The sequence below is a fragment of the Clupea harengus genome, chromosome 7 (assembly GCF_900700415.2).
Source record: "Clupea harengus chromosome 7, Ch_v2.0.2, whole genome shotgun sequence".
Lineage (NCBI taxonomy): Eukaryota > Metazoa > Chordata > Actinopteri > Clupeiformes > Clupeidae > Clupea > Clupea harengus.
This window is the reverse complement of record NC_045158.1, coordinates 7,326,898-7,344,397: the sequence shown is the minus strand read 5'-3', so window position 1 is coordinate 7,344,397 and position 17,500 is coordinate 7,326,898. Positions and strand designations below refer to the sequence as shown.

At 46.4% G+C, this 17,500-nt stretch overlaps 1 protein-coding gene across 12 annotated transcripts in view; it reads right to left on the bottom strand.

Moving 5' to 3' along the window:
• Positions 1 to 17,500, bottom strand: part of ncor2 (nuclear receptor corepressor 2) — an 89,504-nt gene that overhangs the window by 49,021 nt on the left and 22,983 nt on the right. For all 12 annotated transcript variants that reach the window (XM_031570332.2, XM_031570325.2, XM_031570326.2 and 9 more), the window contains exons 2-4: positions 13,237 to 13,473; positions 10,904 to 11,022; positions 5,565 to 5,742 (exon numbers count right to left, since the gene is read on the bottom strand). In XM_031570332.2, the coding sequence (XP_031426192.1) occupies positions 5,565 to 5,742; positions 10,904 to 11,022; positions 13,237 to 13,344 (405 nt within the window). In that variant the 5' untranslated portion in view covers positions 13,345 to 13,473. The remainder of the gene's footprint in view (positions 1 to 5,564; positions 5,743 to 10,903; positions 11,023 to 13,236; positions 13,474 to 17,500) is intronic.

Genomic DNA, 17,500 nt, shown 5'->3' with positions numbered 1-17,500 from the left:
TGTGTGCATTCGCATAAAAGGGGAGTCTATGACCAATGCATTTTTTTCACCGGAAGAATGCACTATAATAATTTGTGGCTAGATCATAGTGGACAAAAAGTCCAGCCAGGCTTGTTAGTAGTGTATTGTCGTCAGAGTAAATTAGTCATTTGATACGGTTGTCTATTTATCCATTTTGTACATTTGTACATTTAATTTGAACATTTAATATGACTAAATGTAAGGACACGTACATTAGTCTAGCTAATGATGTGAAATCAATACGGATAATTTGACTATAGACTACACATGGGTTACAGTGCATAAATCGACCTGTTACTCACTGTTAATGAAGTACGATCTACCCCCAAGGCTACACGTATAGATATAATGCTCTTGTGTTAAGGAGAACTTCATTCTAACAATCCTTTCAGCTGCAACACAGTTTGAAAGCACACCTGCAAAGTCAGGATTAAAAAGAATATTTTTATATATCCACTGCTCGTCTGGGTCTTTTTTTGTCCTGCCGGGATTTATTTTCCGATACTGCCCGGCGAACTATATGTAATCCCTTACTCATTAATACGGAGTATAGATGAGGTGTGTTGCCTACCTTTATAAAAGCCTATTCATGTGCTCTCAGCAAGCAGAATAAAGGCTGGGCTTGTGAAAACTGGAGGGGATCTCAGTTCTGACCCTGGTGGCAGCTCAATGACCACTCCTTATGAACAGGGTAATATCATGAGTGTGAGCGAAGAGTATGGTATTGGGGTGTGAAACTAGAATACTCATAATGACTTCTAAAAGAGTTTTTCACATTACTATTCTAAAAGCAGACAGACACACACACACACACACTTACTTATCTGCCAGTACCTCACCATAACAGTGTCAGCAGTTAAACAATTGGTGTGACCGTCAAGAATAGCTCTACATGCGTGTTTATGATTGTGAACGCAAGTGACCTCCAATTTCATACTAACAACCAATACATGTGGTTTAGTGTGAAGTGAGCGTGTGTTATGACTACTCTTAAAATGTAGGTAAAGGGTATGAGGCTAGGAAACCCAGGCAGAGACACACACACACACACACACACACAGAGTTCTGTGATGTTCTTTATCAGCACTGACTACTAAGCAGGAGGTGTGAGGCAACTGATATTTCCAGAATACACTGTGTAGTGTGTGTGTGTAGAGTGTGTGTAGAGTGTGTGTGTTTGCATGCGTTCATGTACCTCTGAACTTTAAGTATCTCATTAAGCTTACATCTAAGACCACGTGTGGGGGCAGATAAGTTAGACATTACACTCATAGCCTCATAACTGTTGTGTGTTCGTGTGTCCATACTGTTTCTAAATTCAGTCGCACTCTATACATGTGTTCATCCGTTGCTCTTTCCCCCTCTCCATGCTTGCTTTTTCTCTCTCTCTGTGTGTGTGTGTGTGTGTGTGTGTGTGTGTGTGTGTGTGTGTGTGTGTGTGTGTGTGTGAGTAAACCCCATTATATAAGCTCTGTCAGATTGTATCAGCCTTTGAAAGGCAGGGAGCAGCAAAGAGAGCAGGAAGTGGATGAGAGATCTCTCTTCATCTTCCCTTCTTTCTGTGCAAATATTCTTTCACACCCATCCTCCATCCCTCCATTTGTCCAATTGTCTCATCTTCTTGTTTTTGCCATATCTAGGCCAGATTCATCATTTATTAATTACTGTTGCACAATAACTTCTACACACATCTTGCTTGGTACAGAATCTCACACACAACTAACACAAACACACACACAGCGGGGCTTCATTGTCACAACCACCAAAAATAGCCTGAAGCCCTGGGGGGGAAACACCCGCACAAGGCAGGACCAAAATACAGATGACGGGGTGTGATAACTCTCACACATACAAAAACACACAAGCTCTCCCTCTCTCTGTATAACACACACAATACACACCAGGGTTTGAATTTCCGTGCGGTGCTGTGGGCATTGAGCCCAATTTAATCAATTACCGCAAATCTAGCACTTATAATGCAGAAAGTTCCCACGCATACTTACAGCGATGTCTAATAACGTTCGGCCAACGTTGTGTGGAATGTGAGACAACTGGCCGGACGCGCTGCATCAGACTTCTGGCCCTCAGCTGTTGCAGCATCTCTCATTAGCATTTACAAACAGGTTTCAATGACATGAACTTGAAGCTGGCTAAAACCATCATCTGAAGGGGAACCCACTCAGAAAGACGACAGAAACCCAAAAGGGCTTCGCGCACACAGCAGTGCCAGTGATGTAAACGTTCAAAGCATTAATCCTCAGGATCTTCAGACAGGTAACGGTAACATAACTGGCCTAGATATGGCAAAAACAAGAAGATGTGACAGAAGACAGAAGTCGAGATCCAACGACTTCTCTACCACCTGAAATCACTGCTACCACAGCACTCAAACAGGACTAGTTAGAATCGCGCACTTTGCCATAACCCTCGTTTGTGTTAAGTTACTGTTGTGAAACTTCCGTCTATAAGAAAAATCTTTTCATGTGAGATTTGATCATGTAGGCTATTGCTGACACTTTTAAAAACTGGTTTTGAACAATGGTCTGATGCAAATAGATTAAACAGTGATAAACGTGGTTTGTTAATGTCATCACTTTCCTAACCAGCTTCTTAACAACATCGATTTAGTTTAGATTTAGTTATGAAGTGATGCAGCAGGGTTAATAAGGGTTTAGGCTGAGGTTGCGAGGCGGGGAGTGGGGTGTTCACGTGGGGCAATTACGTCATTGGGTTAGAAAATGTGCGGATCGGGCGTCCACATGAACAGAGATTCACTGGCGGATTGATGATTTATCCGCTCTGGAGACCGGATTCAAAAAGTTCCGGATTCAGTGACCCAGGATTCCGGATTCGTGCGGACGGAAGGCAGATCAGGAAAAAAGAATTTGGGATTCAGGCAATCCAGGTTCTGTGTGGACGGGCCCTGAATGTCAGGCCCTGCACACAGGAGAATAGAGGTGACACCTCTTTCTCATGCACACATACACCCCCAGTCAGAAGGGTGTGAAAGAACAGTGTGACTACACACACATGCTTGTGGTACATGGCGTGTTCCAAATGTCCTTCATGCTACATACTGGGACAACTACACAAAGTTACGACACATACATTTGCAAATGCACACACACAGACCTACAGACAAATGAACAGCCCAGCACTGACATATGGATGTTTAAAACATGGATTTGTCATACACCATAAAAGGAATTAGTCCTCAACTATAAAAAAATGTCATTAACACCAATAAGCCACAACAACTGAATGACAAAAGGGCTCAATGTGTTGGCGGCTAGACTTCTTCCATCTACATATCTTATATTTTAATTTAGCTGTAATCTAATAATAGTTTATATTTCAATCAGTTGACTGTAGGCTAATACTGTTTGATTTCATTCATTCAGTTATATTAGTGAGTTGTAGACAGAGTTGTAGTGAGTTTCTACATACAGTATGCTTCTAATTTCCTACCTGATTTCCATAGTCAATTTTGTCTGTACTATCCCTTTAACATGGACAAACGCTTTTACACACAAACACACCTGTGCAACACATGGAGGTCTTGGGGGTAATGACAAAGCACTTTCACACTATTCCTCTTCGTTTCCTACATTGTGTAACCACACACACACACACACACACACACACACACACACACCCCCTGTACAGGGCCCCTGACCTAGAAAACAGAAACCCACACAGCTCGTCCCTGAGCTGGTCTTGCCGGAGTTATAATCCCAAGCATCTGCCACTTATCTTTCACCCGTTGTCTCTCTTATTCTGTGTCACAAACAGACACACACACACACACACACACACACACACACACATACATACACACAGCATGACCAGAAACCAACAGCTGAGATAAGCTCTTCACTGACCACTCATTATGTTGTTTCTGAAATGTTTCTAAAATGCTCCATGTCTCCAGACACTTGTGTAATAAAGAGCCTGCGTAGAAGAGGCCCACCAGCAAGTCAAATGGGCCTCACTTCGTCACCAGCAAAACACTGGAGCGCTACTCTACCCACATCTTTTACTGTCTGTGGAAACAACGGCTATTTCCAAAATAGACTCTAGAACTGTGTGTGTGTGTGTGTGTGTGTGTGTGTGTGTGTGCTAGCCAACCCCAGTCTGTTATCCGTTTGGACAGCTATGCTAAGACCAAACTAACTCTAAGCGGAGGGAATGAATGATATTTAAGGCCTCCAGAACTGGCTAAACCATCTGGGCCTCATCTTGCAAGTCTGGTCTCCAGGGTTACGACCTCGCTGACCCAGTTTCCACCCTTGAGGTTCAGCTGGAGCCGTCCTTGGCCTAATCTCCCCTCCAGCCCAGCTCACGCAGGGCCTGGTCAAAAGGCAAGCAGCCACTGGCACACACACAGACAGAGAGAGAGAGAGAGAGAGAGACACAGAGAGAGAGAGAGAGAGAAACACACACACACATACATTGGGAAAGAGGAGAGGGATATAAAAGAGACAGACAGACAGACAGACAGACAGACAGACACAGACAGACAGACACTCACAGATAAAGAGGAGAGAAACAAATCTGGGGGTGAAAGACCAGGCGACATTATGTTAGAAGGAGAGAATGACAAAGAAAGGGGGGGGGGGGGGGGGGGGAGAGAAGAGACTAAATAAGATGAGAGGACTGGGAGTGTAACAGAAAAGAAGGAGTGGGAGAGAGGGATGAAAAAAGGAAAGGTCTGAAGAATAATTAGCTGGGGGGAGGGGGTCTCAGAGCAGTAAAGCCACAAAGCTCTGCATTCCTCAGCATCGCTAACATCACTCCAATTTATGCCTGTTATCCACCAAACCCAAACGCCATCAAATATGCTCATATTCCTCAGGGGTGGTATAAACTACGCCTACATCATGGCAGCAACAGATCCCGTTACTTCAAGGCTGGCTTTTTTCCTACGCACAGCTGCGCAACCAGAGAGGAGACGTTTCCACACACACACACACACACACACACACACACACACACACACACACACACACACACACACACACACACACACACAAGACTGGAGCGTTAGATCACAGCGAGCCCTTTCATTTGAATAATCACAGCTGAACTCCTCATTTGCATGGAGTGAAATGAGAGTGAAAGTGAAGGAGTGAAGACTGGGTTTCAATGAGAAGTGGTGTCTGGTGTCCTCGAACTGACCACAACACGCTTCAGGAGACTAGAGGCCAGAACTGAGATTCATTCCTGAGATCGCTTGTTTGTTACACACTTTAGGCAACACTGCCAGAGCTGACTACATATCAATGACTAAATAAATACTTTCCGTTTGAAGTGTTATAGTGTTTAAGTTGGTGTTTATAGTTCCTTTTTAGCTGCCTTCGGTGCTATAACAGTGCAGTAAACAGTATTATCATGCATCAATGCAACAATGAATTTCTCTCTACAAAAAAACACTTCTAAAACAAAACAGTTATACAAATATATTTGGAAAAGAACCAGAAAAGGTGGCTTTGATGAGAACAAAGTGAGGATAGAGTGTAGGTATGAGAGATATGGTCAGTCACCTTTGACACATCCTCAGCCCCACCCATAGGCAGGGGTGGGCGGTGGGAGGAGTGGCGCATCAAAGACTCCGTCCCCATCTCCAGACGGGGGCGTTTCATCTCAGCGTACTCCACGTCTGATTGGCTGTTGGCCTCGGGCATGTAGATGTGGTCATAGCGGATGTGCACCTCTTGACCCCTGCGAGGAGAAGAGAGCCAGAGTGGGTTATGGGTAACATAGTAAATATGCAAGGCCATCAAAACTGTGAAACATCGGTCAGGAAGCCAGGGAGCACACAAGGCACCTCTGTACAGATTTACCCTAGTGCCAATCCATCAAACAGATAAGAGTGCCCTACTGCTTTGTGCGTGTGTGTGTGTGTGTGTGTGTGTGTGTGTATACACATGGTACTTAACACATGCCTGTGTGCTTTCACACCAGTGTGTTGATGGGGACCTCTGACTACACCTGCACAGGGCACAAAGTACAGCAGAGAGAGTGTGTGCGTGTGTGCGTGTGTGCGTGTATGTATGCGTGTTTGTTGACACATGCAGATGTAGGGACCTGTGCAGAAGCTTTAACATGGTCATTCCATTTCCATTCCAAACATCTGATCCACTCCAAACTGACCCGTAAGCCCAACAAAAAGGCAGGGATTGAGCTCGGTGTGTGAGTGCATGTGTGCGAGAGTAAACGCATGTCTGTGTGTGAGTGTGTGAGTGTATACAGTACTCCCACAGAGAGAGCGCAGCGGGTGGCTTGGAATGTTAACAATTACAGAGACTAGTCATGAGCCAGCCGGGTGGGGGATGGGGTGCCCAGGCGAAACCCGATCGGTCACGCTCTGCTCCAGGTGTGTGTGCCAGTGTGTGTGTGTGTGTGTGTGAGAATGCATGACTGCCTACTTGAAAATGGAGTGTGCAAGCATGTGCGCAGGTGACATTTTCCATGTCACCCACACCCACACACACACACACACACACACACACACACACACACACACGGGAGGACCTAGTATGTTTGTACGTGTGTGTCCATTTTCTTCTCCAGGAATCTACACAAAGACAGCTCAGGTCAAGGTGAAGATTTGCCACCTCCCCAACAGACGGAGACTAAGAAAATAAACAAGGCGAAACCGCCACATCCCACACTTCACTGAAATCAAAACACGGAGGGTAGAGGATGTAATCTGGGCTGGATGTATGCAATTCCCCTCCCCCGCCTCGCTCCCCTCTCCATAACCACACGCTTTCATGGTCTTCCAAGAACCACAGTCCGATAGTCTCCAAAAGGAAGAGAAAGCCAGGGAGATGAAGACACGTGTAATGGTATTTAGATTTATATCTTTCTAAATACCATTACGTGTGTGTGTGTGTGTGTGTGTGTGTATGTATGTATATATGAGAGAGTGAAAGAGTGACTGGCAGAGAGAGATGTTGTAGCGTGCCAACACTCAGGAGTGATGCAGGCAGCAAAGGAGTTTTTAATGGGAGCGGGAGTGGGGCAGGAGCAGGGGCAGGGATGGCTCTCTCACCAAGCGCAGCGCCCATATCCCCGCGTCTGATTATTTAAGAACACACCATTAATCACTCGTCGCCGCAGGCTGTTAAAGCTCTCGGGCGTTAACGACTCCTCGCCACGTCAGGCAGCGTTTACAGGTCTGAGGCGCCCGGTCGGAGTGGGGGGAGATCAGAGGCACGTGGGGCTGGCCATGGAGTCCTGCTGGGATGGAAGACTTTAATGTGGCTTCTGAGGAGGAGGGAACTCTCCGACTCCAGCTCTCTCGGTTTGGACAGACAAGAGCACCAAAGCGTTTGTCCTCTGGGCTCCTGTGTGTGTGTGCGCGTGTAAGTGAGATGTGTGGACTGTGCAGCGTCACTCTCTCCAAGGGACACACGTCAAAACACACAGAGACTGTAATTCCTGCCTGTCTCCTGCTTTGCCTCCCCGCTCTGCATTCACTATAGGCTGCTATGAGTGGGTATGTGGGGAGGACAAAGAAAAGACAGACAGAAGAGAGAGAAGAGAAAAAAAAAAGAAAGAAAGAAAGAAAGAAAGAAAGAAGAGAGAGAGAGATGCAGGGAGTGTGGGGGGGGGGGGGTGTGTGCTCACTTCTGGCTCAGTAAGCCAATGAAGCAGTGTCTGCATTAACATATGAAAACTAGAGCGGGGGAGGAATGCAATCTGTGGAAGACAAAAAATAAGTGAGCGAAAGGGAGAGAGATTAAGTGTGTGTGTGTGTGTGCATGAGAAAGAGAGACTGTGGGTGCCATCTTAATTATGAGAAAGAGAACCCCAGATGTGCTAATGCCTCTGCACGCACACACACACACACAAACACATTCTTGCTCGCTCTCTCTCTCTCTCTCACCCACTTCCTCTGATTTCCATGGAGGCTTGGCACTTACATAATAACATAATCACACAGTGGTTTCTATCCCACTCACCCCCCCCCTCTCCCTCTCTCTCTCTCCCTCTCTCTCTCCCTCTCTCTCTCTCTCTCTCTCCTCTCTCTCTCTCTCTCTCTCTTCCTCACTCTCACACTCACACTCCCCTTTTCTCCCTCTCCCTATCTCTCTCCCGCTGATGCATGAGCGTGCAACATAATCTGATCCATGGGGAGATTTGTCAGAGCACAGGGAAAAACAGAAAGAGGGGTGGGAGAGGGAGAGGGATGGAGAGAGGAACGAGAAGCATAGGGTGGCACAGCTATGGGTGTACGAAATTGAGGTCAGATCATGAGTGCTGATAGTGCTAGTCACTGGTGTTATCGCTGAAGCACTTGCTGTCTGTCAGCCTAACCCTTCCCTCTGCTATCTTTACCGAAGGCCATAAGGGGGGAAACACACACCAAATCACAGCCAAAGACTTGCCAGTCCTGCGGTGATAAGGGTCCTGAAACACGGCCGATGGACAGCAGGCAGCTGGGGAACATTGGTGCCCACATTTCAACCATAGTTTTAGTAGCACTCCGCTGGCGCTATGCAGACCTTGGCGGTGGCTACTGGGCCAACAGAGTTTACTGAACTGATACTGGCGAAGGCGAGCCCTTCTACTAGCCAGTGAACAAAGTAATGTTAGGCCGTATACAAAACATCTTTAGATACCTAACCACCTGTGCAATAGTCCACAGGCTAATAGAGGCGAGCCAAGAGACTTGAGCAGCATTAAGGCTGAAATATGCTTCTACGACTGCGTTACTGTGTGGCCACGGGGGGGGGGGGGGGGGGGGGGGGGGGATACTTTTTTGCTTAGATTGTTTTAAAGTTACTGAGAAATTGACACTGTGCAATGTAAAAACCCCGTTATTGTAACTGAAAAATACGGAGAGGTGCTCGGAGAGGGTTTGCAATGACTGAGAGGGCTCTGCGTGTTTGCGTAAAAGGTTGACCATAAATTAGGCTTTAGTCTCTTCAAGGTTAACTTGGTGTTTTCAGGCTTTACCACCCCTCTTGATATGCATAGGCCCATATCCACAAGCTTACACTGTGCAGGGAGAAGGCTTTTTAACAACCACTGCATTAAAAAAAAAAAATGGAAACACATACCTTGCTTGCCTACAGAGTGATTGCTGGTTCTGCTCCCATCTACTTAAATGCTCTTGTTAGGGCAAATGTTACCCCCAGGATGCTGCACTCGTCTAATGAGCATCGTTTAGCACTACCATCTGTGCAAGTAGGGCAATCTAGACTATTCTCATTCGTAGTTCCACGTTGATGGAACCAGCTGCCTAGCACTACCAGAGCAGGGGCGTCCCTCTCTACCTTTAAGAAACTCTTGAAGACCCAACTCTTCAGAGAGCACCCCCCTTCCTAACTTGCACTTCTACTAGTACTTACTTGCATTTTTTTTTTCTATTTCTTATGTAAAATAGTATTTATTGTTACACTAGGTCTCTATTGCTCGTAGCTTGACTGTTCTCTCCCTTGTACGTCGCTTTGGACAAAAGCGTCTGCTAAATGACTAAATGTAAAATGTAACGTAAACAAAAATAACCACACAGCAGCGCAGCTGTATTATGGAAGAAATCCAAGATGAAAGAGGGGATGTTCTGCTGCACCCACACACACACACACACACACACACACACACACACACACACACACACACATATAGAGTGTTCCCGTGAGCACCACTCTCATAGCGGAGCTGATGCGTGTGTGTGATAAGAGTACAGGTGCTGTGGCAGGGGAATGTCCTCCTATAAGTGGCGCTAGCACCAGATCCGCCTGAAAACAAGAGACAGCGCTGGCGGAGCTCCCTCCCGTTACCTCATGAGCAGCTGTTAGGCCTGAAGCGCTGGAGGTCCAACTATCAATGGGGAGCGCTAGATAGACTGCCTGTCCATTTTTATCCATGTTTCATAGAGTTCAGGCAGTCAATAACCATTGAAAAGGGTTTTGCATAACCTCTGGCAAGGAGGTTATGTTTCCAGTGTGGTACGCTTCTTACTTTGTCTGCAAGAAGGATTACGCAAAAAGAATCGTTGGAGCGGATCCGACGTAAATGAGCCATGTTAGAAGCGTTTCCACTCGAGTAGCCGCCAATGGCAAAGCAATGCTTGCAGACTGTACTTTATTTGTTTAGTCTTCTTAGCGAGGAACCAAACCTGGCTAAACATTTTGACGGGTGACAGATCAGAGGAGATGCTAACGCACGCTCTAAAGCAGGAGGGATTGCCGCTTAGGCTAGCCTTTAGAATGGTATGCTATTACTAAGAAAATGTTACCCACGTCTTAAACAGCACCAACAAACCAACGACCATTATGTTCAGGGCACACAAAAAAATGCCAAATGCATCAGTTAATGTAGTTAATGATTGAATATAATGTTTTGAGTTGTGCAATTAAAACATCTGTTTAATGCAAAAAGCATGGAGAGAGCACAAGCCTTGGCTCTGGAATGTTTACATTATATAGGATTTTATTTTCAAAGTAGGCCGACTAGTCAATTCATCAAAAATATAAAATCGACAGATGAATGGCGGTTAGTTGCAGCCCTACAGGGGAGGAATCTTTTAATACCAATCCTGTATGTGTTTTCATTTAGTTTCCTTATACGATCAGCCCCTTTCATTACTGAAACTAGCACAACCAGAAACAACTGTTTGTGCTTGCGTCTCTTACATAAAAGACATCCGGAATAGGAAAGGTTAAGTGATTCCAAAGACAGCAAGAGACAAACAAACAAACAAACAAACAAACACACACACTCCTCTCTAAGGGATGCTAAAAGCAAACATGGCAAAATACTGCAGTGCCATAACATTCTTCTCTACCCAGGGCATGCACGTGGTTGTGTGTGTGTGTGTGTGTGTGTGTGTGTGTGTGTGTGTGTGAGTGTGAGAGAGAGTGCTCACCTTTCATTACCAGGCTGGAACTCAGACAGCAGGGAGGGTCTGCGGCGGTGTGGCTGGGACAGGGCCAGGTGTGCTGGGTAATCCCGTGAGTGAGGGTGGTAGTCAACCAGTCCCACATCCTGAAACACACACACACACACACACACACACACACACACACACACACACACACACACACACACACACACACACACACACACACACACACACACACACACACACACACACACACGGCATTACTATCAGAATAAGGAGGATAAGATTAAAGCAGTGCAAACACAGAATAGAGCGGTATGTACATGCAGCACAACACCACCCAAACACACCGACCAGTACACCCATGACATTGCAGACCTCGAGTAGGATTCCTCTTAAGGCCAACCCCTGAACATGAAGACACAGCTTCTTAACTCCAACATCTATTTCCCATAGTTACAAATATACTACCATACAGAGCACAGGTTAAATCTGTTTTTAACACCCAGATGACTGCACGTTAGTTTGACCCTTCAAAATAGTAGTCCATTTCACAAATCTTCAGCGTTCAGTTAGAACTGCTCGTTTTGACATGTGTAAATGTTTCAAACACTGTGTGCTCCTTTGCAACACCAACCAACGTCAATAAGTAGTCATATGTGTATGGGTATAGGAAAGTGAGTTAATGGCTACCGACGCGAATGATTGCCTCCGTGTCGAATGTTTGTCTGTGTGCATGTGTGCGAGAAAGACAGCTTGTTGCAAAAAAGAAATCCTGACTGAATGTTTAATGAATAAGTCTGTGATATGCGTGCGTGTGCGCGTGTGTGTGTGTGTGTGTGTGTGTGTGTGTGTGTGTGTGTGTGTGTGTGTGTGTGTTTCAGTAGCTAGTGTATCCCCAGAAATTCAAACCAGGCTCACACAGGGCAGAGCTGAGGTGAGAACATTTTCACATTTTCATTTGCCGGAGTTCGCCAAATTAGAACGCACTTGTGATACAATCAAGCATCATAACATCCGTCCCTTATCATGAAGATAAGGATAGCTGTGTACAGCAGCACATCCTCAGTAGAAACCACCATATGGCCTACACCATGTCAGAGTGCAATGCAAGCTGGGATGGGGGGGGCATATTGGGGGAGTGTAGGGGTGTAGAGGGGCTGACTACTGCACAGGACAGAGCAGCACGAGTTCAAGCTACAAAAAAAAAAAAAGGTGCTGAGGGTGGAGAAAGAGCCATAGGGGAGGAGTAGAGGCGGAGGAAGGGGGATAGGTGGAGAGAGACTGGGGGAGGGAGGGAGGGAGGTCATGACCTCCAGTGGAGCACGATAATTCTCTGTTGGCAAAAGCCGCTCCAGCTGCAGGGGGTCTGATCATGCGCAGTGCTCTTCCACACACAAACACAGACTGGCAAGATCCCCAAAGTCCAGTCAACCAAAACACCCTCTCCAACACACAGCAAACACCCCTCGACCCGCCAGCCCCACACAAGCATGCCGTTTACTTTATCAGCGCAAAACACTAATATTGGAAGAAAAATTGTTTGATTTTGACAGACTATATGGGGACAAAAAAAAAAAACACATCAAATATTGATAATTAACCTCACAGCAAATGGCACTTGCACTGAGGCCCATTATGTCCTGCTGAACACTTAAATCCTCTCAGAGCTCCGGGCTTTCTTCTTCAATCTGTCAAGTAGGCGAGGGCAGCTCAGTGTAATTCTGTGAAGCGGACTACGATACGTAATATTGTCTCTGCTCAAGAACTCCTCTAGTTAAGACTAGTGTGGATCCGCACACTGTTTCACTACATCTGCACCAGGAGGGTATGCAGTGCACTCATGGGCCAGTTCATCTGATCTGGCATTCCAGGCCCCAGCATTACACAGTTGTTGCCTACGTGACTGCGTCCAGGCCACAGAACTGCCTAGGTGTTCTGCTCCAAACAGCAGGAGGGTGGAGATCCAGGAAATCCAGCGAGCCCTGCTTTAATGAACTAACCCCAAAGCCAAATCCCCTACGCCATCCCTTCCACCGCACCTAATCCTATTGCAAGGGTGAGGAACTCATCGGCCCAGCCAGCCATGGCAAGATTACAGTTCCTGGAAGTCTATATATATTATTATAGTTTTCTATAAAAAAAAAATAATAATAAAAAAAAAATAAATAAAAAAAAAAACACAGCAGACCGGTGACTCGTAGATGAAAATGCAATCAAAGCGTAGATTTGGGCACTCCAGATCTTATGCAAAAACATGGACATACCGACACGCTGGCAATATCCACAAATACAGAGAATTCTCATGACCAAAACTTGAGACTCAGCGAGTGTGTGTGGGTAGACTGTGCGCTTACCGTGTGTGAGCGTTGCAGCTGCAGAGACATGGGGGCGGAGGTGGTCAGGTGGCGCGGGTCGACGCCTCGGCTGCGGCCCTGGGACAGCGGCTGCCCGTGGGACGACATGGCAGCCGGGGGCGGGCGCTAGCAGGGGACTCCCTCTACACACAGGAAGTGGGCGTGGCTAGGACACCGTGCATTTTGGACAGTGAAGGGGGATCGGGGTTGGAGGAGGGGCAGGCAGCGGTCAGCGACCTATAAGTGAAACACAGAAAACAAAGCAAAAAAAAGAGTCAACATTAAAGAGGATCTGGTAGACAGAGAACTGAACAAGTGAACACATGGGTGCTACGGTAAGTACACATTCAGTACCACAATTATTTGGGAGGCTGGGCTGTCAGTTGGGTGCTTGGTTGGACTGTCTGTGTGTGTGTGTGTGTGTGTGTGTGTGTGTGTGTGTGTGTGTGTGTGTGTGTGTGTGTGTTAATGGGCAAGGCTTTCCGGGAAAAGGCCCAGAAACTGTCAGAAGCAATCTGTCACTGCTGCGGAAGCTGTCAGGAGTTCAAGACACAGGCAGAAGAGAGGTGGAAAAGTGCACGTGTGTGTGTGTGTGTGTGTGTGTCTGTGTGTGCGTGAGAGTAGAAAACAGGGAGAAAACTCTGCATTTCACACCTGCTGGTGAGCGGACACAACCCCTCACCCTGTGTGGACTCCCGGTCAATGCGCTCTCTCTAGTGACCCTGAGCTCCTCTCACTGTCCAACATTCATCCTCTCCCCTAAATCCCATCCCATTTTCTCAAAAGCAATTCCCCTCTCTCAAAGAGAAAAAAAAAAAAGGCATCCATGCCATCTCCTTCATGTCCTGCCAGGGACGCAGGTAGGCCTATTCCACAACACCACATTTCCATGTTAGTTGCAGCTGCTGCATTTAAACTGAAATGGCCTTGACTCACTCAAACACTGAGAAATGCTAACTATAACACACACACACAAACATATATTCGCACTTGAGAACTTACAAATTCCAACACATTGTAATGGTACATGGACAGATAATATATTACATTCATTATCGCTTAAACATGTCCCAAGACACACACACACACACACGGGAGGGGTTGTTGTTGAATGGGCATTCCTTGTGTGTGATGTCCGTAATGAGAGAGTGTTAGCATTTGATTCTGCACCTCCTGCCAAAAGCAGCTGGCAAAGAGTGGACTGCGCGCCACACACACACACACACACACACACACACACACACACACACACACACACACACACACACACACACACACACACACACACACACACACACACACACACACACACACACACACACACACACACACGTCAGGTTACAGCACAATCCTCTTACCACCCTGCTTCTTCATTTGTTAATGCCCTGCACTCCATGTTTCTCCTTTCACTTCTGATGAATCCAAACCAATCACACACACACACACACACACACACACCAGTGTTCCTTTTTCAACAGCCCACCTATCCCACACGCTTTCACTTTCACCCTAATTCTTCTACAGAACTGGCATCGCCTAACCAAGCATCTCTCTGTGTCATCTCCCTACCAACTGTCTGTTTCCTGCTTTCTTATTTCATTTCTGTCTGTCTGTCTGTCTGTCTGTGGGCCTGCAATTTGAGAGAGGCAGCGAGAGAGAGAGAAAACAGACAGACAGACACAGACAGACAGACAAAATAAGAGAGAGAGGAAGGACATATGTCCCTTTGTTGTACCAAAACAACAACAACTTAATTTAAAATGCTGTGCCACAACTATTGTATCTGCACATGCTGGATATAAATGCATCCTGTTGAATATAACACACGTCACCTCTCACAGACACCAACATGACCCTGATCTCAGGCAAAAACATCATTAATAGCGAACCACTGATGACAACACAGCAGTAGAGCAGAGCAACATGGCAAACAGAAGTAATGTTAGAGGAAACACGGATGGAACAGCACAGCAGCCAGGGTAGATGAACCTGATGTAGATGAATGAACGAACACACACACACACACACACACGCCCTAATGCACTCTGAAAAGCAACTCTCTCTCAAGCTCAAAACAACACACACTTACTGGGATTCATACCCACTCAACCACCCACAGTATAGCATGAGTAAATAAACTAATCTCTCTAAAAAAACAACCAACCCCCCCTTCTCTCTCACACACACCAAAACAACAGTCCATTGATTTACCAGAGCTTACTCTCCACTCTAAACTTGCAGTCCTGAAATGCTCGAGGGAGGACTTCTTTTCAAGGAGCCAACACCTTCCTTATGCCTATGACTGTGTGTGTGTACGTGTGTGTACGTGTGTGTGTGTGTGTGTGTGTGTACGTGTGTGTACGTGTGTGTACGTGTGTGTACGTGTGTGTGTGTGTGTGTGTACGTGTGTGTGTTGAGCAGATGTGTGTGTGTGTGTGTGTGTGTGTGTGTGTGTGTGTGTGTGTGTACGTGTGTGTGTTGAGCAGATGTGTGTGTGTACGTGTGTGTGTTGAGCAGATGTGTGTGTGTGTGTTGAGCAGATGTGTGTGTGTGTGTGTGTGTGTGTGTGTGTGTGTGTGTGTCAGACACCACACATATTTCCAGACAGAAAAAAAGTACTTGTCATCTTCACATTAAATATGAGCAAGGGAACAGAAATCAGTAGGGGAATGGTATAAAAGAAAAAGACTGACAGGGAGATGAGCCTTCCTTCTGCCTGCCTTTATAATGGCTTTTTACTTCCATTATTAGCGAGAGAAAGAGAGAGAGGGAAGTGTGTGTGTGTGAGTGAGAGAGAATCTTTGACATAAACACCAGCCTGGGCCTCCAGACAGGAGGAGAAACACATGCGCGCACACACACACACACACACACACACACACACACACACACACACACACACTCTGACAGAGCTACACATAGCCACAGGCAGGGGGTTGGCTGCCTGCCAAGCTGAAAATGAACTCGCTCAACCCTCTCTCTTCTCTCTTACTCGCTCTCCCTCCCTCCCTCCAAATCTCTCCACTCTAGAGCTCTCACTACCACATGGACTCTCCTGCCTTTGTTCTCTCTTTCTCTTTTTATGGTTCCTCACCAACCCACCCCCACACACACACACCCATCCACACACACCCATCCCCACACACACAAACTTTGAACAAAACACTAATGTTATGAACGTAACACTGACGTGAGAAATTAGTAGCTATGCTTTCTTGGGTAATGTTAGCTGCCCAACAGTTAGCTAGCTAACCAGCTAAGTTAGTAACTCACTAAGCTGCTCCATTTTTTTTAATGGCGGCCAATAGTTTTAGTTGGTCACAGTAATCCTGCCCGCAGCCTCTGACATAAGCGATCCTTGGTAGTAGACCAGCAAAGTGTTGGTGCCACTCCGGAAACCGTTTTCCTGTCCAAGAGCCGGTTCTTTAGCTGTTCATTTGAGATTGGGCACCAACTCCAAACCAGCCCTCAAACTGCCTCGGCGGGTTAAGGGGCAGCAGAAGGCCAAGCCTTGCAGAAACCAGGACACAACCGACGCGACAGGCACGCATCCTATGCTTCTAAATAACCTGCAAACCATCCTCTGCATTATTGACGAGAGAGAGAGGGGGTGAGGGTGCAGAGCATGTGATGCACCGTAACTCATGTTCTCAGTGTGTGCAAGAGGCGCTGCCCTTTGGACAGCTCTACCGCTGGGCTTCCAGTGAGCGCTCTGCCAACCCATCACCTCATGTCAGCTCTGTCACTCACACACACCTCTACCAGGTCAAATGCAATGACTCACAAAATGCACACACACACACACACACACACAGACGTCTATTTCAGGTGAACAGCAACACAGATAGCGCACGCGCACACACACACACACACACACCCCCTCTACTGAGTCAACACCAATAGTGGACTCACATAAAAGTGACTCCACTAGACTGATGCACAAAAGGGTGGGTTGCAAATGTTACAATTATAAGAGCTCTTGTGCTAAAGGCACCAACTCAATGCCATCTTCAACATGCTTAGCATGCGTACATTAAGTTTGCATCTGAGCATATACAAAAAACAAACATCTGAAGTAAGAGGGGTATGGACCACACGCACACAATGTATTTCAAATGACACACAGCATCCAGTTGGTTTGTCTTGGTTTCACGCACAGTATCCCATTCATACTGCATGAAAAGGGTAAAAGCCATCATATAGTAGCAATAACAGAGAGTGAGTGACTGATATGGTAAACCACAGGAATCTCTGTCCAGTAAGA